Source organism: Arvicanthis niloticus, chromosome 6 (assembly GCF_011762505.2).
Source record: "Arvicanthis niloticus isolate mArvNil1 chromosome 6, mArvNil1.pat.X, whole genome shotgun sequence".
Taxonomy (NCBI): domain Eukaryota; kingdom Metazoa; phylum Chordata; class Mammalia; order Rodentia; family Muridae; genus Arvicanthis; species Arvicanthis niloticus.
In genome coordinates, this window is record NC_047663.1 from 92,040,051 (window position 1) to 92,062,503 (window position 22,453).

Sequence of the window (22,453 nt, forward strand, 5' to 3'; positions counted from 1 at the left end):
AGGTGTGATGGTGCATGCACCTTTCATTCCAGCACTTGGGAGGGAGGGGCCAGTGTGTCTCTGTGAGTTTGAGGCCAGCCTTTGAGTGAGTTCCAGGACGGCCAGGGATGTTCCACAGAGAAACACTGTCTGGGTTGGTGGGGGTGGGGGGGAGTATTTTGAGAAATCTCAGCACTCAGTAGGTAGAGGCAGGAGGATCTCTGGGAGTTTGAGACCAGCCTGTTCTACATAGCTAGTTTTAGGATACATAGTGAACCACTGCCTCAAAACAAACAAGCAAGCAATCAAACAAACAAAGAAACCAACAATATAACAACAAAAACATAACATTTTGCCTGCTTGTGTTCACTCTTGCTGGCAGCTTCATCTATCCCGTTGCTGAGACAATCTTTTCCTACTATTAGGACCAGCTTCTCGGGTCCAACATGAACTAAAGAAATCCCTAGGCCTTCAGTGTCAGGTTGGGACAGCCGAGACATCCAGCCACCTGGACTGAATGATTTCCAGACCTTCCAGGCCTTTCCAGTGTGAACAGCCATTGTTGGACTATGCAGACCACACCTTACTCCTTACTTCCTTCTGCTTTGGGTACCCAACACATCTTCAGTTCCTTTCTTTTTCTTTTCTTTCTTTCTTTCTTTTTTTTTTTTTTTTTTTTTTTTTTTTGTTTTTGTTTTTGTTTTGTTTTGTTTTTTAAGACAGGGTTTTTCTGTGTAAGCCTGGCTGTCCTGGAACTCACTTTCTAGACCAGGCTGGCCTCGAACTCAGAAATCCACCTGCCTCTGCCTCCCAAGTGCTGGGATTAAAGGCGTATGCCACCACTGCCCGGCTTTCAGTTCCTCTTGGATAATTTTATCATAAAATGGGTCTAAGATCAAAGTACCAGATGGGTAGGGTCTTCTGCTACAGTCATCCCCTATCTTTCCCATTGTTGTCCAGTATGCCTCAGTGGTGACAGAACGGCCTACTCAGGAGTATACAGATGGGAGCTCTGGAGTCTTTTAGAATCTCATGCTTGTGTCTGTCACCTGCTGTCAGAGGAATGTCATGGATCGGCACCTCTTCTGTGTGAGGGAGGCCTGGGATTCTGAAGGCCAGAGCCTGTAATCCTAAGAGAGCTGCACCTAGGAGGTTTAGGTCCCTGGCCACTCCCTTTGTACTCAAAGCTGGGCCACTTCTCTGAGGACAGTTGGAACTTGGTCAAGGAGCTGCTTGCTGTGCTCTAAGGTTTCTTGACTTGGTTTCTTCTTCAAACCCCAAGAGCTTCCTGAAGAAGTAGGAAGGACATCCTGGCTGAGTTCCTAAACTTGCAACCCAGAAGTTGCCACAGGCATCTCCAGGAAGGCTGAGCCCCTCTGGCTTGCCTGCCCAGAGCCAATTGGCAGAACCTTGCTCTTTCAGACCTCTGGGCTCCAGGTAATGACTGCTAGAGTCTGAGAAACCCAGCATTGGTGATTTAGACTAATGCCCTTCGCCTGCTTGAGGTCAGCCATCTTGGAGTATAGCCAGAGTCTTGTCCATGGCCAACCCCACTCCAGTAACCGTGGCTCCTTAGCTTCCTTCTTTACCTTCCTTAGCCAGGCATGGTGGCATAACCTGTAATGCCAGTGCCTGGAGAGGTGGAAGTAGGAGGATCAGTAGTTCAAAGCCACGCCATGGCTACAGGAAACCCCGACTCAAGAGAAAACCCAACAAAGCCTTTCGTAGTGCATTCACTTTTATTTTCCCTTTTACTTCCCCTTTAGGAGAAATATAGGTTTTCATTTCTCCATTTCTCTTTAATAAGGGCCTTTTCCAGTTAGGCAATCTTTTTTTTTTTTTTTTTTTTTTTTTTCCAGATACTCTCCTACTTAGAATGCTTAGCGTCTTCTGAGAAAGCCATGTGTGTAAGTAACACTTCTGAGGCAGGAGCTTCAGGGGGCTCAAGAGTAGCCTCAGCTACACAAGTTCAAGGTCAGCCTGGGTAGAAAGAAGAAAGAAAAGGATGGAGGGGGTGAGAGGGAGGGAGAAAGAGAGAGATACTGGGGGTGGGGGGAGAGATGGGGAAGGAATACACAGAGAGACCGAGAAGTGTGATTTCTGCTCACTTCCTGTGCTTCTCCAGGAAACCTGAGTCAACCATGCCTGTGATGACGTCAGCCTCTGCCTGCCTCTGCTTCTCAGAGCGCCACCTAGTGCCTGCCTGGTTCTCAGGACCCTTTCCACTCTATAGAGCTAAACATACTGCTTTGCACATTGCTTTCATTCTTTCTTTCTCGTCTTTAAATGTGTGTGTGCCTGAGTGTACGTATGTGCACCACAAGGGTACAGGAGCCTGTAGAAGTCAGAAGAGCAGAAGAGCGCATCACATCATCCTGTGGAACTGACTTACAGGCAATTATGAGCCAGCATGTAGATGGTGGGAACTGAAACGGGGTCTTCTTTGAGATTAGGAAGAGCTATGCCCAACTTTTTTTTTTTTTTTTTTTTTTAATTGTTTCCAGGTAGTGGTGGCGAGTGCCTTCGCCTTTAATCCCAACACTTGGGAGGCAGAGGCAGGCAGATTTCTGAATCCGAGGCCAGCCTGGTTTACAGAGTGAATTCCAGGACAGCCAGGGCTATACAGAGAAACCCTGTCTTGAAACAACCCCCCTCCCCCCAAAAAATTGTTTCCAAGGTCTGGTGAGATGGCTGAACACCTGCCTGACTTCAAGCCCCAGGACCTACACAGTGGAAGGAAAGAACCAGCTCTGTGAGTTGTCCTCTAGTCTCTACACATGTGCTACAACACACAACCCATGAACCCAAACTGGATAAATAAAAAGATTTCCAAAATCCACCCCCAGATAAAACAAATGAGCTAAGTGGGAGGGTGCAGGTCTGTGACCCCAGCACTCCAGCGAGACTGCCATTTGTTAGGGTAGCCTAAGCTGCGTAGTAAATTCCAGCTTGGACTGCCTATCACAATCCTGTCTTAGCTGAGCATCACAGTAAATGCCTGTATCCCAGCATTCAGCAGATGCACAGACAGGAAGATGACCTGTTTGAGGTTATCCTAAGCTAGTCTGGGGCCAATCTGAGCAACATGAGACTGTTTCAAAAACAGCAACAGCAACAAACCCTATCCTAAAAGTCAAGCAAATAAATAAATAAATAAATCTTATTGATTTGGAATTAGTTTCTCAGGATTGACAGAACAAATTGTCCCAGACAGCAGGACTTAATGACAGGCAACATGCATTTTCACGATTCTGGAGGGCCGAAGTCTGCAACCAGAGCCTCCTCCTCTGTTTTTCAAGACAGTATTTCTCTGTGTAGCTCTGGCTGTCCTGGAACTCTTTCTGTAGACCTGGCTGGCTTCAAACTCAGAGATCTGTCTGTCTTTGCCTCCCAAGTGCTGGGATCAAAGTTGTGTGGCACTGCTACTTGGATAAATTTAAAATTTGAAAGTTTTTTTTAAAAAAAAAACAAAAACATTTGCTTTTTCATTGCAGAGACTGAACTAAGGAATGCTGAGATCTTCTCACATTGGACCACACCACAGCTCTTAAGTGTTTTGTTTTGGAGACAAGATCTCTAGTCCAGGCTTTCCTACCAGCCTAGGGTTATCTATATAAAGTTGACTTTGAACTTCTAACTCCCTTGTTCATATCTACTGGGTGCTGAGTTATAGATCTGTGTCACTAATACTCCTTTGTGTGGTGCTGGGAATGGAACCCAGGGCTTCAGGCTTGCTAGGTGTGATCTACTAATTAACTACATCCCTAGTTCATAGCTGTTTTAAGTATGATGAGTTTCAACAGAAATGGAACATAGCATAATTACCATAATCATAGTAGCTCACCACTCCCCCAAAAGTTCTCCACGACCTCTAAAGTCAGTGTCTAACCCCTGGTAGCAACTGAACCATGTTTTCATGGGTTTTCCACAGTGCCCCCTAAAAGAAGTAGATTGAGGCTAGAGGGATGGCTGCGTGGTTGAAGAACACTGGCTGCTTTTGCAGAGGATTCAGTTCCTAGCACCCACAAGGTGACTCACAACTGCCTGCAACTCCAGTTCTAGGTGATCCGACTCCTTCTGGTATTCTTGGGAACCAGGCACGCACATGGTGGACATAAATGAATGCAGGCAAACCACTCATACACAGAAGAAATAAGTAAACAATTTAAAAATATTTATTTATTTTGTGTATACAAGTACACTGTCGCTGTCTTCAGACACACCAGAAGAGGGCATCAGATCTCATTATAGATGGTTGTGAGCCTCCATGTGGTTGCTGGAAATTGAACTCAGGACCTCTGCAAGAGCAGTCAGTGCTCTTAACTGCTGAGCCATCTCTCCAGCCCCAGGTGAGCATTTTTAAAGGAAGTCATAGGTAAGATGTGGGCCTTTGGTCTCTCTCTGTCCCCTATGTGTGAACTGTGTATGTATGTCTTTTTGTGGGTGTGTGCATATATGTATATGCACATATATATATATGCGCATGTATGAACATGCATATGGAGACCAGAGGTCAATGTTACATGGCTTTCTTCAATCCTTTGCCTTTTCTTTCTTTCTTTTTTTGTTTTTTTTTTGTTTTGTTTTGTTTTGTTTTTTTGAGACAGGGTTTCTCTGTGTAGCCCTGGCTGTCCTGGTTCTTTACCTTTTCTTAAAAACATTTTTATTATTCATTTACATGCATGTGTGTATACATACACGCACATGCGTGTGAGTGGTACCTGAAGAGGCAAAAAGAGGATTTTAGATTCCTTGAAGCTTCAGTTACAGGTGGTTGTGAACTGCTTAGTGTGAGTGCTGGGAACGGAACTCTAAACCACTGTAAAAGCAGCAAGTGCTCTAACCACTGAGCCATCTCTCTAGCTCCTTCGTCATTTCCTTCCTTTGTATTTTCGTTTTTAGTGGGTATTTTGTTTTTCTTTGAAGGGTGTGGGGGTCTCACTGTGTAGCCTTGGCTGTCTGGGGAATTTATTTGTAGATCAGGCTGGCCTCTAACTCACTGAGATCCACCTGAATCTGTCTCCCAAGTGCTGTGATCAAAGTCTGCATCACCACACCAGGATTCATCTTTATTTTATTTTATTTTATTTTATTTTATGACAAGGTCTCTCGCTGAACCGAAGTTCCCAGGTTCCATGAGGCTGGCAGGCCAATGAGCTTCAGGGATGTACTTATCTCTGCCCAGCATCCATCACTGGTGTTACAGATGTGGAACACCATGGGTGTGCATTTTATGTATGTCCTCAGGCTGGCTTCCAGAACAGACTGGAGTGCTCTGACACTCATGGCCATTGCATGAACCCCTGGGATCAGTAGCTTTGAAAATCCTCAAATTAAAGAGGTTGTGGAATAGCGCAATGGATGTCTACCTCTTCCCTCAGACTAAGAACGGTGTATAGACAGATGCTCACACAACTCTGGGGAGATCACTGTCTATTTTAGCTCACATTTGAAAGGACCAGTCCTGCAGATCCAAAGCTGCAGGATCTCCATGACACAGGCAGTAACAAGATGCCTGAGAAGAGTCACGATGAGGATCTGATGTTGATGGTGTAGCAGAAGTCAGGCCTTGAATCAAAACAATCACTCAGGGCTGGAGAGATGGCTCAGTGGTTAAGAGCTCTGCCTGTTCCTCCAGAGGTCCTGAGTTCAATTCCCAGTAAGCACATGGTGACTCACAGCCATTTGTTGATGGGATTGGATGCCCTCTTTTGGTGTGTCTGAAGATAGCTAAGGTGTATTCGCATACATAAAATAAATAAATTAAAACAAAACAAAAAATCACTCATTACAATGGACATTTGCAATGTGTGGATACAAAGGTATACTGTGGGAAGACACTGTGGCTTCCACGATGAAATTTTTTTTTTTATGTTGTCTTTTTTTTTTTTTTTTTGGTTTGGTTTTTGTTTTCTTTTGGGGGGTAGGTTACAAGGGTGGAGAGCAGATATGGAGGAACAGGGAGATGAGCGGGATTGGGTACATGATGTGAAATGCCACAAAGAATCAATAAAAGTTTAAAAATAAATAAAATAAAATAAAGTTAGAGGATGTCCTATATATTTTTATGCTGAATTTCTAATTTCCAGTGCTTGGGAATGTGTTTACTTCAAGGTCTGGGGAAGACACACCAGGGGTGCCATGAACCAGATATGACCGAGTGAAGAGACAGCAAAGGGGTGGTCGGTCCTCTCTATGCCTAGCGGTCTCCGGAGAAACCGATGAGCTGGCCCCTGAGCCGTCCAGGACTGTGGGAAAATGAATTTCTGTATTAAGTCACCCAGTCTGTGATATTGTCCACAGCTCTGCAGAAGAATACAGGGCACCAATGTTTTAGTTTACACCTGCACCTTCTCATCCCGCCCACTATTTATTTTGTGTAAAATGCAGATGGATCTCCTCCTGCTGCTCCACGTATTGAGTAGTGAGCACATTCCGCTGACCACTCCCCTTCCATTCTGACCCGCAGCCTACACCCTGATTCCCCCTGATTCCTCCCAGTCGTTCTTCACTTAAATCTGCTCTCCTATCTCTGCGTCTCTCCAGCTGGAGAGGAGGCTTTGCAGGTCCCCAACATTTCCTCAATGATTGCCTTTTTTTTTTTTTTTAAACCTTTTGTTTTTCGTGTGCGGTTTTGGATTTAAAGGCTTAGTCCTGGGAGGGATGGGGGTGGGGGATCTTGAGATGGGAACAGGACCTGAGTTTAAGAGTCTAGAGTTGCCAGCGCCCTGTGCTCAAAGCAGAGGCTTGTACATCTGGGTGGGTTGGAACAATGGTCGGGGCAACCATACTGCGCACAGCTGGCCCCGGCTGGGATCCCGCAGCGAAAGGAAGCTACCGAGCAAAGACGGCCGGCAGCTTGGGGTCCCCCGGCAGGGCAGCAGGATGCGTGGGGGAGGGGCGCTCCGGCCACCCCGCCCCCAGCCCGAGGTCCTGAGGAAGCAGAAGAGAGCCCTGTGACAGGGCATGGATCTGGGAACAGAAACTTTTAGATTAAGCCGGCTTGCCCCACAGTAACTAGCCCTTGAGTTCGTAGGAGAGTCCCTGCGTGCCGGTGGGGAACCGGGAGAGCCCCTGGTCCTCCGCTTGGACATTGACGTTGGAAGATTGGACTACTTCCCTTACCGCGCCCTTAACGCTTCTCCGGGTGAGCTCCGCCCCACCCTGGCTCCCACCAGCAGATTGGGCAGTTGGCGCCTCGCCCAGGCCGGGCAAGCACCTGGAGGAGACAGAAGTAGGGGACCTCTTTGACGGACCTCTGTCCCCTCCTGCGCGTTCTCCACGCTCCTTGGATTCCCCCCACTCCCCAGCCCCACCTCGACCCTCGGCTATCGACGCTCAGCCCGTGATGTGTCTCCCAGGATCCCAGATCTCTCCTGCCCATCTCTACTACCCTGTGTTGGCTCCCTGGATCCGCGCCGGGTCCTTGACCTCCTCGAGACCTCCAGGGCGGCGGGAGTCAGAGCCCCTTCGAGTACCCCCGCGGTTTGTGCAAGCTGAACTCATCCTGAGGCTGCGGGCTCTCGGTCTCCCGTTGCTGGTGCTTCTATTGGTTCTGCTGCAGCCGGTGCGGGCTCAGAATCCCAAGGCGCGGGACGTGAGCATGGGCGTGGTGAGCTGAGGTCCCCCGGCTCCTGGGATCAAACCGAACCTGTAAAAGAAAGGAGTGGGCGGACTTCTGGGTTTGATGGAAAGAGGGAGCTAGCTTCAAATGTCCTGAAGAGTGACTGAGGGTGGACTCTTGGAGCCCCTGGATTACTGGCTTTATCAGGAGGTTTGGTGGCTGGGATTCAGAAGTCTGGAAGGGAGCTAAAATAGGAATCTGGGGCCTCATCTCCTGGATCTATAAAGATGGCAAATCCAGGGCTGAGGACTGGGGGCCCGTGGTTGTGTGTATAAGAGAGGTAGGTTCTGTCATCAAGGGCTGGGGGCTGTGGCTCTGGCTTCCCTGGAGGGCGGAACTTTCAAATAGTAGTGAGAAGGGAAAGCCCCATCTTCTTAGGGTTTCATCAATCCTCCTATGGCCTAGGACTGGCTGACTCGCTATGGCTACCTGCCCCCGGCGGATCCTGTCCACGCCCAGCTGCAGAGTCTTGGGAAGCTGCAGGATGCGATCAAAGTCATGCAGAGATTTGCGGGACTACCTGAGACTGGACAAATGGGTAGGTAGCCCGCCACGTTGCCGGACAATCTTGCCTCCGTGATTGGCCCGGAGTCTTTAAACCACAGGGAGTGCCTAAACCTCGAGAGGTTAAAGATGATGATCTCGGGTCCCAGCCCAGACCTTGGACTCTCACCTGCCAGGTTTGGTCAAGTTCGAATGCAGCAGGGACAGAACAGATCCGGTCCCCATTTGCAACAAAAAAAGAACATCAGTATGCAAAATTATTTCAGATTAGGCCATTCTGATGCGAAGAGCTGCTAATCTGATTAGGGTAGGCCACCATTTTGTTTTTTGTTGACCGTCTTTCCATGTAGAACAGATTGGCCTCGGTAGATCCTTCTAGAAGGCTCAGCCTGAATACTGGCATTCCAGGTTTGTACTACTGCTTCCAGCGGAGCAGGTCACTCTGAAATATGTCCCATGAGTGTATAAACTAATATCACAAATAGGAGGACACAGCCACCGGAAAACATCTCAGTAACTGCAAAAGAACTGTGGCAGGCACAAGTTCATCTGCCTGGGGTGAAAGGCAGACTGAGGGGCTGAGGCAACTTGGTCAGGTGATCTGGAAAAGGTTTGCTCCAAAGGAACGGGTGGGGTGGGGGTGGGGTGGGGGGCTTCAAATGGGGAGAGCTACTTCATCTGAGTTGCAGGGTTTGTTGTTAGTTTTATTGTGAGGGTGAGCACTCCGATCTGTTGCTTAGGCTGGCCTTGAACATGTGGCCCTCCTGTGTCAGGCCTACTGAGTAGATGGGATACAGTTGCCAGGTCTTTGTGCTCAGCTCTGGTTTGGTCTTAAGGTTTTTTCCTTTGCTGATGGGGAGTGGAGGGTGGGTGGAGAATTGGAAGTGGCCATTGCAGATGGTGCCAGGGAGAAGGGGTGGGGATGTGGCAGAAGCTGAGTTCAGGGAGCCGGGCTTCCCACTGGAATTAAACAGAAATGCAGAAGGAGCTGCAGAAGGAGCTTCAATAGCTACAAGGAAAAGAATTTCCCCCTGCAGTTCATTCTCAAACAGCCTAGCACAGAGTCTGAGGTCACTGTATTCTTGGTTACCATTTGCTGTTTGCAGTGAGATGTGGTTTGACCTCATTTGGAGGCGAAATGATTTCTGAAAATGGGTGGTGCTAGAAAAAGGGTTTACAGATAGGGCTCGTTTGAGAATGGACGTTTATCTATTATCTACTGGGGACTAAGACTCCTGCTGGTCTTCAGACTTTGATCAGCATCCCGTGAAGACTTAAACCAGGTAGGGTGGTGGTGTTACACCCCCTTTAATCCCAGCACTCAGGAGGCAGAGGCAGGCTGATTGTCACAGTGAGTTCCGGGACCATGGTCTACACAGAGAAACCCTGACTCAAGAAACCAGGAAGGAAAAAAAGTGTTGGACAGTTTTAAGGGGAGAAGGCAGCTTTAGTGGAGCTTTGGTGTTGAGGGGGAGCTGGGTCTCTTGTACCACTTCCCTAGACCCAATGGGTAGTAGATGCTGGAGAAGATTGTACATGTCTGCGTGGGGGACCCAGCTTAAGCTTCTAAGGGCTTTGGAGATCGGCCAGTCCACTCATGGCCCGGTAAGAGGGTGCTCGGCTGGAGCTGCCTTTCACAGTGACTGTCTAGGTTCCAAATCAGGTGGAGAGGCCTTACCCAATGTCTTTCTTTCTTAAAGGTTTATTTACTATTATCTTACATATTTTGTTGTTTGGCTTGTGTGTATGTCTATGCATCATGGAGGTCAGAAGAGGTGTCATGTCCCCTGAAACTGGAGTTACAGACCATTGTGAGTCACCATGGGTGCTGAGACTCAGATTCAGGTCTTCTAGAAGAATAGCCAGTGATCTTAACTGTTGGGTTATTTTCTTGGTTAGTACCACCATCACAGACTATCCAGTTGTTCACCATGCCTTGCTGTCTCCCACAGACCCGATAACAATAGCCACCATGCGCAAGCCCCGGTGCTCCCTGCCTGATATTCTGGGGGCTGCTGGGCTGGTCAGGCGCCGACGTCGATATTCTCTGAGTGGCAGTGTGTGGAAGAAGCGCACCCTGACGTGGAGGTAGGCCTTGGTCTGTCCCTCCCTTGGCCTGATGACTAGATCTTGCCTGGCTAGCCATTTCCTCCACAGTCACGGGGTCTCCTTCTCTCTCCTTAGTATCCAGTCCTTCTCTCAGAGCTCCCAGTTGAGCCAGGACATCGTTCGGACCCTCGTGAGCTATGCCCTGGCTGTCTGGGCTGCTGAGTCAGGCCTCACATTCCAGGAGGTGAATTCTCAGTACCAGGAGCCTGACATCATTATCCACTTTGCACGGGCCTACCACCAGGACAGTTACCCCTTTGATGGGCCTGGCGGCACCCTGGCTCACGCCTTCTTCCCTGGAGAGCACCCCATCTCTGGAGACACTCACTTTGATGATGAGGAGACCTGGACTTTTGGGTCAACAGGTAAAACTTTCCATCTTCAGAGGGGTTGCCTCTTCAGCTCTGTCTGTGCTGAAGAACTAGATTTGAATTAAGTGATTGACAGTCGGGGATCCCCACAGTGGGAAGAATAGACTACAGTGGTATACTGCTTGTCTGGCATGTATAGATTAAATCCCTCGTGCACACACACACACACACACACACACACACACACGCAGGCATGCAGCCCAGCATGGTAACACATAGCTTTAATCCCAGCACTCAGGAGACAGATTCAGGTGACTGGTTAACCTGGTCTACATAGTGAGCCCAGCCAAGGTTACACAGTGAGAGCCTACACACCAAACAAACAAACAGACACTTTTTAATAAGCTTATTGCTTTTATGTGTGTGGGATGTTTTGTCTGCAAGTGTGTCTGTGTGCCATGCGCATTGCCTGGTTCTAAGGAAAGTCATAAGGGGGTGTAGAATCCGTATCACATATGGTGTGACCTACCATGTGGGTGCTGGGAATTGAACCTGGATCTTATGGAAGAGCAGCCAGTGCTCCTGACTACTAAGCCACCTTTCCAGTGTCTCCTCTGCCCTCCCCACCTCCCCCCACCCCTTGCGGGGGGGGGGGGAACTTTTAAGAAAGAGATTTTTTTGGAGACTTGGTCTCATTATTGTAGCCCAGGCTGGCTTTGAGTTCACTATTTATTCTAGGCTGTCCAGAAAGAGATTTACTATAAGGAATTGCCTCATGGGGATTGTGGGAGCTAGCATGGCCAAACATTGTAAGGCAGAGTTACTAGATTTCTGCTTTAGTTTTGAGACAGAATTCCTTCCCTCCTAGAACCCTCAGTATCTGCTGTCTGGGCCTTTTTAGATTTGGTCCATCTGCATTGGGGTGACTTGCTTCACTGAGAGTAGATGGCAGTCAAGTCTGAAATACCTTCACAGCAACATCTGGACCGGTGTCTGGCCAGTCCACTGAGACACAACCAAATCAATTAAGATTGCCACTGTAGGGGCCTTTCATGTGCCCAGTTCAAAGCTGGGCTGGTGTAAGACATTCCAGCATCTCCCTGTCTATCAGTTGAGGCAGAAGCATGACTGGTACTTATTATACACACAGAGACAATTGCAAGAACTCACAACAGAAAGTTCTCAGCTTAAGTGTTGTGGGGAAGAAATCTCACAGGCGGGGGAAAGAGGGAGTCCGGCGGCCGGGTTCCAGGGCGGTCTGGCATCAGGGTCCCGGGCGGGCTTCCCACGTCGCCAGCGGAGGGTCCCACATTGGTACAGCCACCGCGGGCTGGCGGTGGGCGCTCAAGTTTCCAAAGGCTGGGAACCTGGCGGTGGCAGATCAGGCAGATCAGGTGACATGTGGAGTCTGGTTTTCCAAAGCTTTTATTGTTCATGGCATGGTAAATGGATGTAGGTGGCACATGCTCCTCCCCCCCCCCCCCCCCCCCCCCCCCCCGCCAAAAGCCAAGGGAGATCAATTTTATAGGGAGGGGGGAAAGGGGAGGGAATAACTTAATTAGCTACGCCCCTGGCCTTTTGATAATTCATTAATATTTAAATCTCTGGAGGTAGAGACTTGTTAATCATGCCCTCTACCTGTGTGTTACTTGACTGGAGGTGGCAGGTTAAATGGAGTTACCTCGTCCAAGGCCCAACATCCCACTCTCTTTTCTTTCATAAAAAGAGAGGCAGCTCTGTATCATCTGTAGTCTGCAAGGTGCAGGTTAATGAGAGATGTGGACCCTGTGGAGTAGTCTGGAATCTGGGAGCATGGGGAGATAATTGCCATCCCTGACAGGCAATGTCCTGTTGGGTTCCCTGGCTATCTCAAACCCAGCACTCTATCAAGGGGGCCTAGGAACAGAGCTGAACATCCTACCATCCCTTAAAGGGTCTCCGGGGTTCAAAGCTCATTCAACCAGGCTATGTCCAAACCATCTCTTCACAGCCCAACAAAGTGTCCCAAGGAGGTGGCAGTGTAGTGCTCTTTGATAGGGTGGTGGTGACTCTTTATGCTCAAATACATACCAAGGGCAGGATGTGATGGCACCAAGGGTAATGGCACATGCCTGCAATCATAGTGCTTGAAAAGCTGAGGCAGGAGGATTGTGAGATTGAGTCCAGCTGAAGGTATATAGCCAGACTCCAACTCAAGACAAGCATTTTTATTTTAAAAGGCAGGGTTCCAAGCAGGTATGGAATATGCACCTGTAATCCTAGTATGTGGAAGGCTAAAGCAGGCTTGAAGCAAGTGTGAGGCTAACCTGGGGCAACATAGTGGGATGAGGGCCAGCCTAGGCTACAGAGAGTGATCCTGTCTCAAACAAAACAAAGAATGCTGAGCTCTAGGTACCACAGGCATGGACCGTTATCTCTTATCTACTGGGATCTAAGACTCCTGCTGGTGTTCAGACCTGCTGGTCTAGGTACCATGGGCATGGACCATAGCGGGGACAAAGTCTTATTCGTCCAAAGTGCAAAGGTACAGGAAACACACAGGGAGAGCACACAAGCCATTGAGTAGGCTGAGTGCTGTGTAGTCAGGTGGGAGAAGCCACTGAGGGGAGACACAGTCTGAAACATCCATGGCTAGAAACCAAAGTTGTGGCCTCAGTGGGGATGTCACACATGAGTGGGCCCTATGTTGTAAAGGGTTTTGGGAAGTAAGCAGAATTTAGACAACAGGTTTTGGAAAACACCGATGACACACCAAGTAGTTCTGTATCCTAGAAGTGTTCCTGGATGCATGGAGAAGTGGAGGGGCGAGAGGCCAAGAGGTGGGAGTGGACTAAGAATCCAGGGAAGAGAATCTGGGTGCTGATGGTGGAGGGCTAGCTCTGAGGGATGGTGGAGCAGGCCCAGATTGTGATCCTCTGGTGACAGGGATGATGAAATGGTCCAGGTACAGCTGAGCATCGTACAAGATTAGATTATGGTATGTGGGGGAGGAAGCAGTGGGCAGGCAGAAAGCACAGGTGGCACAGAGCATAAACATCCTCTTTAGAACCTGACTCCCTGTGGCAGGAGAGATGGCACAGAGGTTAAGAGCACTGGCTGCTCTTCTGCAGGACCTGGGTTCAACTCCCAGCAACCACATGGTCACAGTTCCAGGGTTGCCAACACTAACCCTCACACAGACATATATACAGAACTTGACTCCTGTTCTGTCCTTGGTCATGTTTCCCAAAAATTGAGCTTCAGATAGAAATTATTTTTTTCCCTTGCCCCCTCCCCGATTCCTGCACTGAACCCCCATTTTTCTCTTGTATTTTTTTTGTTTCCAGTTAGAAAATCTCTTTTTTTTTTCTTTTCCTTTCTTTTCCTTTCCTTTCCTTTCCTTTCTTTTCTTTTCTTTTCTTTTGACAGGGTTTCTCTGCATAGAAACCTGGCTGTCCTGGAACTCTCTCTGTAGTTCAGACTAGACTTGAACTCAGAGATTCACCTGTCTCTGCCTCCTGGGAGCTGAGATTAAAGGTGTGTGCCACTACCTCCCTGCCAGATAGAAATTCTTTCTTTCTTTCTTTCTTTCTTTCTTTCTTTCTTTCTTTCTTTCTTCCTTGTATATGAGTACACTTTAGCTGCCTTCAGACACACCAGAGGAGGGCATCAGATCCCATTACAGGTGGTTGTGAGCCATCATGTGGTTGCTGACCATTGAACTCAGGACCTCTGGAAGAGCAGTCAGTGCTCTTAACCACTGAGCCATCTCTCCAGCCCCCAGATAGAAATTCTTAAGCATGTAATTTCTCAGGGGAGATGGCAGCAGGAGGGAGAAACAGTATAGCTGAGCCAGGATGTGGGGCCAGCTCCTCTCAGTTTGTACCAATTTGTTGTTTGCTGTGCTGGGGTAGGATGATGGGAGGAGACAGCTAGGTCAGCCCAGGCTCTGTGGGGCACTCAGTGTAAGGCAGTAACCAGCAACACTGATGCTCAGGATGCAGGCTGTGCCAATGCAGCAGGTGCTCTGCCACCGAGCCACACACATCTCCAGTGCAAGTAGGTCAGCTTGGAAGCTGAATCAGGTCAGCTTCCTCTGCTTGCAATAAGTACAGATGACATTGCCTTCCTGCACTGTTTCCTCAGCTAGAGATGAGGTAAGGAGAGTGTCCGGTAGTTCGTTCCCTTCTTACTTGTGCGCACCAGCTGTGGTTCTGCCATCTGCATTCTGGACTGGGCAGAGGGATCCTGATGCAGGAAATGGGAGAATTTGAAAGTCAAGAAAAGAGCAACGGAGAACCTCAAGGTTAAGAAGTAGTGGCTGCCCAGCACTTGGGAGGCAGAGGCAGGAGGATTTCTGAGTTCGAGGCCAGCCTGGTCTACAGAGTGAGTTCCAAGACAGCCAGGGCTACACAGAGAAACCCTGTCTCGAAAAACAAACAAACAAACAAACAAACAAAAACAAAAAACAAAACAAAACAACAAAAAAGGAAGTAGTGGCTGAAAGGAGGACTTCAGAGCGATGGGGAGCTGGGTATGACAGCTGTAATCCCAGCATTTGGAGGCAAAGGCAGGGTGGTCTATATGAGTGACCAGCCAGTGAACAGTCTCGAGAGAGTTCTGGGCCAGCAAGCAAGAGACACAGTCTTGGGGGAGAGGGGGGGAGAACCCAACCTAAAACAATGGAGGTGGGGAGAACACAAGAAGTAATTAGACATTGCCACACCACAAACAACTGTTACCTGGCCAGGATTTGGTTGTGTGGGGATAAGTGACCTTTTTATACCTGTAAATCACATCTCCATAGATGTGAGGTTCCCAAAGTAGAATTTGGTGTGGGAAGAATGGAGAAAGTGGAGTCTGCAATCACTGAAGGCCAAGAAGCAGGGGCAGAACCTAGTGTGGCTGGAATCCTGGCAGCCAGGTCCACGAGTGTCTCAGGATGACGTGTTTAAGCATCCACCACTGAGCCAGGAGAAAGAAGGATGGATGTGGAGGTGTACAGAGAAAAGTATATGCGGTGTGGTGCACACCTTTAATCCCAGCACTTGGCAGACAGAGGCAGGCAGATGTCTGTGTGATGACAATTTTGGAATTTTTTTTTTTTAAAAAAAGAAAACCACAGAAATAATATAAGAGTATGTTTTTATTTTAATCCCAGGTGTGGACTAAGGGGCTGCTTCAGACTGTCCACAGCAGCCGACTGTGATCTGCCTCGTGCTCTAGCAGGGGCATGACTTTGCCAGCTACAGATAGTTTCTGGGATCATACGATGTTTGGAATTCTGGGGACTTTTCAGAGGGTTGGTGAGGGTGGGTGAGTTGGTTGGTTGGTGGTTGTGGTTTGTTAAGTAGTTATGTAAAAAGAAGAAACAACAAGAAGAAATTAGATATCCTGAAGGTGAAGATCAAGCTTGCCCTGAGGAACTCAATGTCCCTAATCAGCAGGCAGTTGTCTGTAACGATATTGTCACCCCTTTCCGACCCCTGACTTTATTCAGGGAGATGTTTCCTTTCCCCTTTATCTTTTTTTCTCCTATCTAGAGTTAGGGGGTTGAAAGGATGGAAGAAAAGGGGTGGAGAAGGGTGGAAGAAAGAAGAACCCACAAAGCAGCCAAAGACAGCTGCTACAGCTGTGAGCCTTAGGACCTTGAAGTCCTAGGGATCAAGTGCTCTCTCAGCTAAGCTTCATCCCCAGCTCTGTCCTGAGGAAACAGGAAGTGCACTTGCCAGCATGTGTCACATGATGATGGAGACTGAGTCTGGGTCCCATCTTTGAGGGGCTGTGGACCTAGAATACAGGTTGAGAAGATCAAAGGAGCCATCTGCTAGGTCAAAGACAAGAAAGGCAGGTAGTGACAAGGACCTGAACATCATCCACCAGGGCTCTCAGGGTTAGTTTAGGTGATTGGGTAACTTTCTCTGTCTGCATAGTGTGAGAAAAATGCAGGAAGGGGCTCCTGGCCCGGAAGCCCCAGGTTGCCCCAAGAGAAGTGAGATAAGGAAGGGGAGAAGAGAACACCCCAGTTGAGACACCGAACTTCCTCTGATTTCTCAGTAAAAGGATTCAGACAGAAAGCTGACCTGAAGCCAACATGGAAGTTCAAGTGTAGTTCGAACAGGTTCACCTGAAGACACAACCTGCCAAAGCCAGGATCAGAGCCAGGGCATTGAGAGCATCCATTCCAGCTCCACTGCTGACTTTGATGACTCTTCTCTCTGTGAAATGATAAAAGACGGAGGTCTAAGATGCATGGAGGCCTAGCATTAGCTGTTCTTACAATATGCCGGTATAGTGACTTGTACCCTGGTACCAGTAGTGCTTACACTGAGGAGGCAGAGGCAGGAGGGCTACATCATGGTCAAGCCCTGACTAGTCTGAATAGTGAATTAAAGTCTAGCCAGGGCTACACAGTGAGACTCGGGCTTTAAAGAAAGAAAAGAAAAACAAAATATCTTTCCCTGTTCTTTTGCTTATAGACTCAGCAGCTGAGGGCAAGTGCTCTTCAGTTTACTAGTCCCAATAACCTCACTTTCTGGTTAGAAACAAAGGTGTACCTGACATTCAGAAACCTGAGCCTTGCTACCCGGTCACCTGACTCAGTCTCTTCCGGGAAGACCTGGTGCAATGAAGTCAGAGATCGATGAAGCCAAGCCTGAAGAGGCTCTGTCCTGACCTGGGTGGGATCTCCAGAGAAGAAGGGCTGTAGTGGGAAGAGCCTGGGAGTGAGACAGGGCGCCAGAGCAGCAGGCTGTGGTCTGAGAGTGCTTGCTCTTGGGAGCTTGGAGCTCTGTCTGCTCCCACCATTAGAACAGCTTTGAGTGGGAGGGGCAAGGGCCCTGGGGAAGAAAAGGTGGAGAGAGAAGAGGTGAGGTCTGAGAACTGACCTGGAAATGCGGATCCAAGGACAGGAGGGAATGGAATGAAAGAGACCCTGGACTGAAGATGGTGGGAGGGTGGGAGTCTGCCTGTCTGTCTTGAGACAGTCCTCTCTATGTAGTCCTGTCTAGATTTTAATTCACTATGTAGACCAGGCTGTCCTCAAACTCACAGAGACTTGCTGGCCTCTGCCCTGCCTTCTGAGTGGTGAGATTAAAGGTGTGCACTACCACACCCTGCAGACCACTCTGTTGTTGTTTGTTTGTTTTCTTTTCTGAGGCAGGGTTTCTCTGTGTAGACCTTGTTGTCCTAGAACTTGCTCTGTAGACCAGACTGGCCTTGAACTCTGATGTCCACCTGCCTCTGCCTCCCCAGTGCTGGGACTAAGGGTGTATACCCCCCACCCCACCCCCAGCTAGAGTGAGAGTTTCTAACCACAGGTTGAAATTGGTCAAGGATGGTCCAAGGACCAGACACCCCAGGCTTCTGTCCCTAAGTTTCTGTATGCAGCGTTTCCTTCCAGGGTGAGAGGGACCCCTTCTGTCCTTCTTTTGGGTTTCTTTCATTCCATATCCAAATGTCACTACTGCCAAAAAGAGATACTCAAAAAATATTTGCTAAATGGTTGCAGGAATGTAGGCAGGATGATGCCATTCAGGGATGTCAGGCAGAGCAGAGGGAGCTCCCACTCCAGAGTCTCCTGAGTCTTCCCCTTGGCCATTGGGCCCCAATCCTGGTGCTCTCGTCCCAATGTGGGATGAGCACAGCTTCAGCCCTTGGTCCTCTCTCTCCAGGTGGTGAAGGAATCGACCTATTTGCAGTAGCAGTTCATGAATTTGGCCACGCCCTAGGCCTCGGCCACTCTTCCGCACCCAACTCCATTATGAGGCCTTTCTACCAGGGCCCAGTGGGTGACCCTAGCACATACCGTTTGTCCCAGGATGACCGTGATGGATTGCAGCAGCTCTATGGTACGAGAAGGGGGATGCTCTGAACTAGCCCAAGGTGTAGCTCCCTTGTGGCCTATACAGCAGATCCAGGGAACCCAAATCTGTCTGACTCTCCCCACAGGGAAAGTATCCCAAACTCCGAATGACAGGCCCCCAAGGAAACCCCTGGCTCCACCTCCCCAGCCTCCAGTCATGCCCCCTGACAGGTAAGTGCCCTATCAGCTGTGTGACCAGCTCCCTGGCTCAGTGTCCTTCATTAAAAGGGGCTGGAAGTGCTGGAGAGATGGTTCAGTGTTTAAGAGCACTTGCTGCTCTCTGGGAGGACCCAGTGGAGTTCCCAGCACCTACTTCAAGAGGCCCACAACTGCCTGTAACTCCAGCTCTGGAGGATCTAACACCTTGTGACCCTCTCACACCCACACAACGTAGCATATACTAACACAATTTAAAAACAAAAAAGACTGGGAAGATGGCCCCTTTAGTAAAGTGTCTGCTGTGCACGCATGTTGACCCATGTGAAAGCCAGAGGCATGGGTCCATCATCCCATCAGTTAGGGAGGCAGACACAGGCAGATCCCTGAAGCTCACTGGCAGAGCCAGCCTCGGTGAAATCAATGAACTCCAGGTTCAGCAAGAGAGCTTGTCTCAAAAAATAAGGTATGACCAGGTATGCTGGTGAATGCCTTTAATCCCAAAACTCAGGAGGCAGAGGCAGGCAGATCTCTGTGAGTTCAAGACCTACCTGGTCTACACAGCAAGTTCCAAGATAGCCAGGACTGCACAGAGAAACAAACACAAACCCAAGAAACACAAGAACAACGATGGAGGAAGACAGGTTGTGTCAACCTTTGGCCTGCACACATACAGATGCACGTGCACCACAATCCACACAAGCACACAGAAGACATCCATGGGAAACATTCTTCCTTGCCAGACTGTAGTCAAGGGCAGGGAACAGGGGAGCCCTGTCTCCTGTCTCCTCCCCTTTCCTCCCCAGCCCCTCCACACCTGTGCCTGATCGCTGTGAGGGTAATTTTGATGCCGTTGCCAACATCCGAGGGGAAATTTTCTTCTTCAAAGGTAAGTCACTTTGGACGGCCCCTTGGATCTGCATAAATGGCTTCTTTCTTCTGGTGACATACCCAGGCAGCAAAGTTTCCTGGGGGGTGGGATTGCTGTGTGTGTGGGCATCCTGGGCAAGTCATGAAATGGTCATCGTGTATTTGGTTATTTGCTTTATAGAGGTATCCTGCCCCTGTATATACATCTTGTGGGACAGGAAGATGCAGCCCCCTACCCAGCCACTCACTGGGTCAGACAGAAGGGCATTAGGGAGGAGACAAGATCCCTTACTACGTCACATCTTCATGCCTTATTCTTTCTTCCCCTGCAGGCCCATGGTTCTGGCGCCTCCAGCCCTCAGGACAGCTGGTATCAAACAGGCCTGCTGGGTTGCACCGCTTTTGGGAGGGGCTGCCAACCCACGTGAGGGTCATCCAAGCTGCCTATGCCCGACCCCTAGATGGCAGAATCATCCTCTTCAGCGGTGGGTAAGGGTCATGGGTACTGGATAGGGCAGGTCTAGGGGACCTGCCCCGCCCCCTTACCAACATGCCTTCCTCCAGGCCCGCAGTTCTGGGTGTTCCAGGAACGACAGCTTGAGGGTGCAGCCCGGCCACTGGTAGAGTTTGGGCTGCCCCCGGGAGAAGAAGTGGATGCCGTTTTCTCATGGCCTCTCAATGGCAAGACATACCTGATCCGAGGCCAAAAGTACTGGCGGTATGACGAGGTGGCCGCACGTCCAGACCCTGGCTACCCACATGCCCTGAGTCTCTGGGAGGGGGCGCCCTTTGCCCCAGACGATGTCACCACGAGCAACACAGGTGTGGGGAGTCCTCATTTGCAAATTGTTGTCCCTGGGAGAGAAAAAGGAGGGGGGTAAGATGGAGAGGAGGAGTGGCAGATGGGGGCATCCTGGGAATTGGGATAAAAAAAGGAGCGTTGGCTTTGGGGCAGGTCTAGACCAAGACTCTGAGGTGTCTCCTCTCCTACAGGTGACACTTACTTTTTCAAGGGCACCCATTTCTGGCGCTTTGCGAAGGGCAGTGTCAAAGCCGAGTCAGATTCCCCCCAGCCCATCGGGTCCAAATGGCTGGACTGCCCTGCCCCCAACTCTGACCCTCAAGTCACCAGTCCCCCGAAAACGACATCCAAAACCCGAAGCTGTGATTGTCACTGCGAGCTCAATCAAGCCTCAGAGCAGCTGTCGACCCTCCTGCTGCCCCTCCTACCCCTATTGGCTGGAACCGTCTTTTCTTGCTGAAACCTGGGCCTTCCTTGTGGACTTACTTATAGAAAGAAGACGGGGCCTCCCGCAGCTGGACCTGGCGTAGGGTCATGAAACACTGCAGAACCTCACCATCTGTTTCCACGTGCACATTGCTGAGCGGATTCTTAGCAGAGGTCGGCGGGTACCTCGGGTCTTACTGAGCCTGCTTTCTGTTAGGGCGCTGGGAGCTGTGGCCATAGTGAGGGTGGTCGCCAGGGGGCGGTGTGCACCCTCTCCATCGCCAAGAGGGACGTGTCAGCCGCAGCCGCTGGAACTAGAAACGCACCAGAATTGCAGCTTGGACAATTTAATCCTCAAACCAAGGCGACACTACACCCAGGTTGTGTGCTGCCTTCCGCTGAGCTGATTGGTTTTCTGGGAATCGCCACTCCTCTGATTCTCCACAACTGGTCGTACTGGTCGCAATGGGTTGGTGACTGTATCCTGAACCCCAGTGGCTCCTGTAGCCTCTGAATGTGTTCCAGAACCTTCTTACCATGCTCTACTCCTCCGTGTCCCTTTACAGTCACTGCCACCGGCCAAGCACTGCCACCTCCTCTGAGGGTGCACGCCAAACCTTGGCTGCCAAGGGCAGTTTTTAACCAGTGAGCCAGGGCTCCACCCCTGTTATTGCCTTCCTAGCCCTCCCAGGGTGCCCAGTGATACACAGTGAGCAGTGAAAAGATCTGAGGTAGCTTCCTTCAAACCAGCTTCCCCATAGATTCAGGACTTAGGTCATTGCTTCTATCTAGAATAGACCACATCAGAATCGTCTCATGGAAAATTATTTTTGCCAAGATAGGGTTTTTTCTGTGTAGCACTGGCTGTCCTGAAACTCACTCTGTAGACCAGGCTAGCCTCAGACCCAGATCTGCTTGTCTCTGCCTCCCGGGTGCTGGGATCAAAGGTATGTGCCACCACCATCCAGGGTCTCATGGGTATTTAAGAATAAAAATCTCTCGTTCCTTTACCCTGAATTCTCATTCTAGGAATGGGGCCAGGAATCTGTATTTAAGAATGAATGCAGTCAAGAGGCGTAGACAGTTTGAGTAGTTTATTTAGTATGATAAAAGAACCAGGCTTGAGCTGGAGAGATGGCTCTAATTAAGAGCACTGACTGCTCTTCCAGAGGTCCTGAGTTCAATTCCCAGCAACCACTTGGTGGCTCACAACCATCTGTAATGGGATCCAATGCCCTCTTCTGCTGTGTCTGAAGACAAAGCTACAGTGTACTTATATACATAAATAAATAAATAAATCTTTAAAAAAAAAAAAAAAAAAAGAACCAAGCTAGCAAAGCACTCTGAAGAGACATTAAGTGGACTACCCCAACATGGGGGAAGAGGCCCAGTGGACTCAACCAGTGAGGGGGTTTTATGAATATTTATGAGGTAGGTGGACTATTTATTGGGTTATGTGACTTTATTTCCGTTTCAAATTTTTAGGATAATTCCATTGTTAGCTCCACAAAAGGAAAGGAATGCAAAAGCATTAGGAACTTTTGTGACATATATGATATTTCAATATTATATATATCACAAAATATAATATGTAAATATTATATGTATTCGGTATATATTGAATATTCAATATTATATATATTGAAGGTATGTAGGTTGAATGTCCATGTGGTTTAATTTCTAGTACTGTAGGGACAATGTAACTGCAGCTTCAAGGAAGTCCAGGTACAAGGGACTTGTCCAACTACCAGGGACAGCCTCCAAGGTGCCTCTGTCTTCACCTATCTAGTTCCCTGGCTACAGGATGGTCTCTGCTGGAACCTGAAGGA

At 49.1% G+C, this 22,453-nt stretch overlaps 1 protein-coding gene across 1 annotated transcript; it reads left to right on the top strand.

The window, feature by feature from the left end:
* The first annotated feature begins 6,902 nt into the window (after positions 1-6,902).
* Mmp25 (matrix metallopeptidase 25) lies at positions 6,903-21,910 on the top strand. Its single transcript, XM_034505084.2, has 10 exons — positions 6,903-7,591; positions 8,009-8,141; positions 10,060-10,195; positions 10,292-10,581; positions 18,180-18,356; positions 18,457-18,541; positions 19,333-19,415; positions 19,729-19,881; positions 19,961-20,218; positions 20,390-21,910. Exons 1-10 carry the CDS (start codon positions 7,328-7,330, stop codon positions 20,656-20,658), a joined length of 1,848 nt encoding a protein of 615 aa, XP_034360975.1. The 5' UTR covers positions 6,903-7,327; the 3' UTR covers positions 20,659-21,910.
* The last annotated feature ends 543 nt before the right edge of the window (positions 21,911-22,453 follow it).

Bases quoted from the DNA above. Each gene is read 5' to 3' on its own strand.
- Mmp25 (XM_034505084.2), top strand. From the start codon at position 7,328: ATGTGTCTCCCAGGATCCCAGATCTCTCCTGCCCATCTCTACTACCCT. The intron at 7,592-8,008 runs GTGAGCTGAGGT...CCTATGGCCTAG, and splicing joins GGGACGTGAGCATGGGCGTG to GACTGGCTGACTCGCTATGG. The intron at 10,196-10,291 runs GTAGGCCTTGGT...CTCTCTCCTTAG, and splicing joins AAGCGCACCCTGACGTGGAG to TATCCAGTCCTTCTCTCAGA.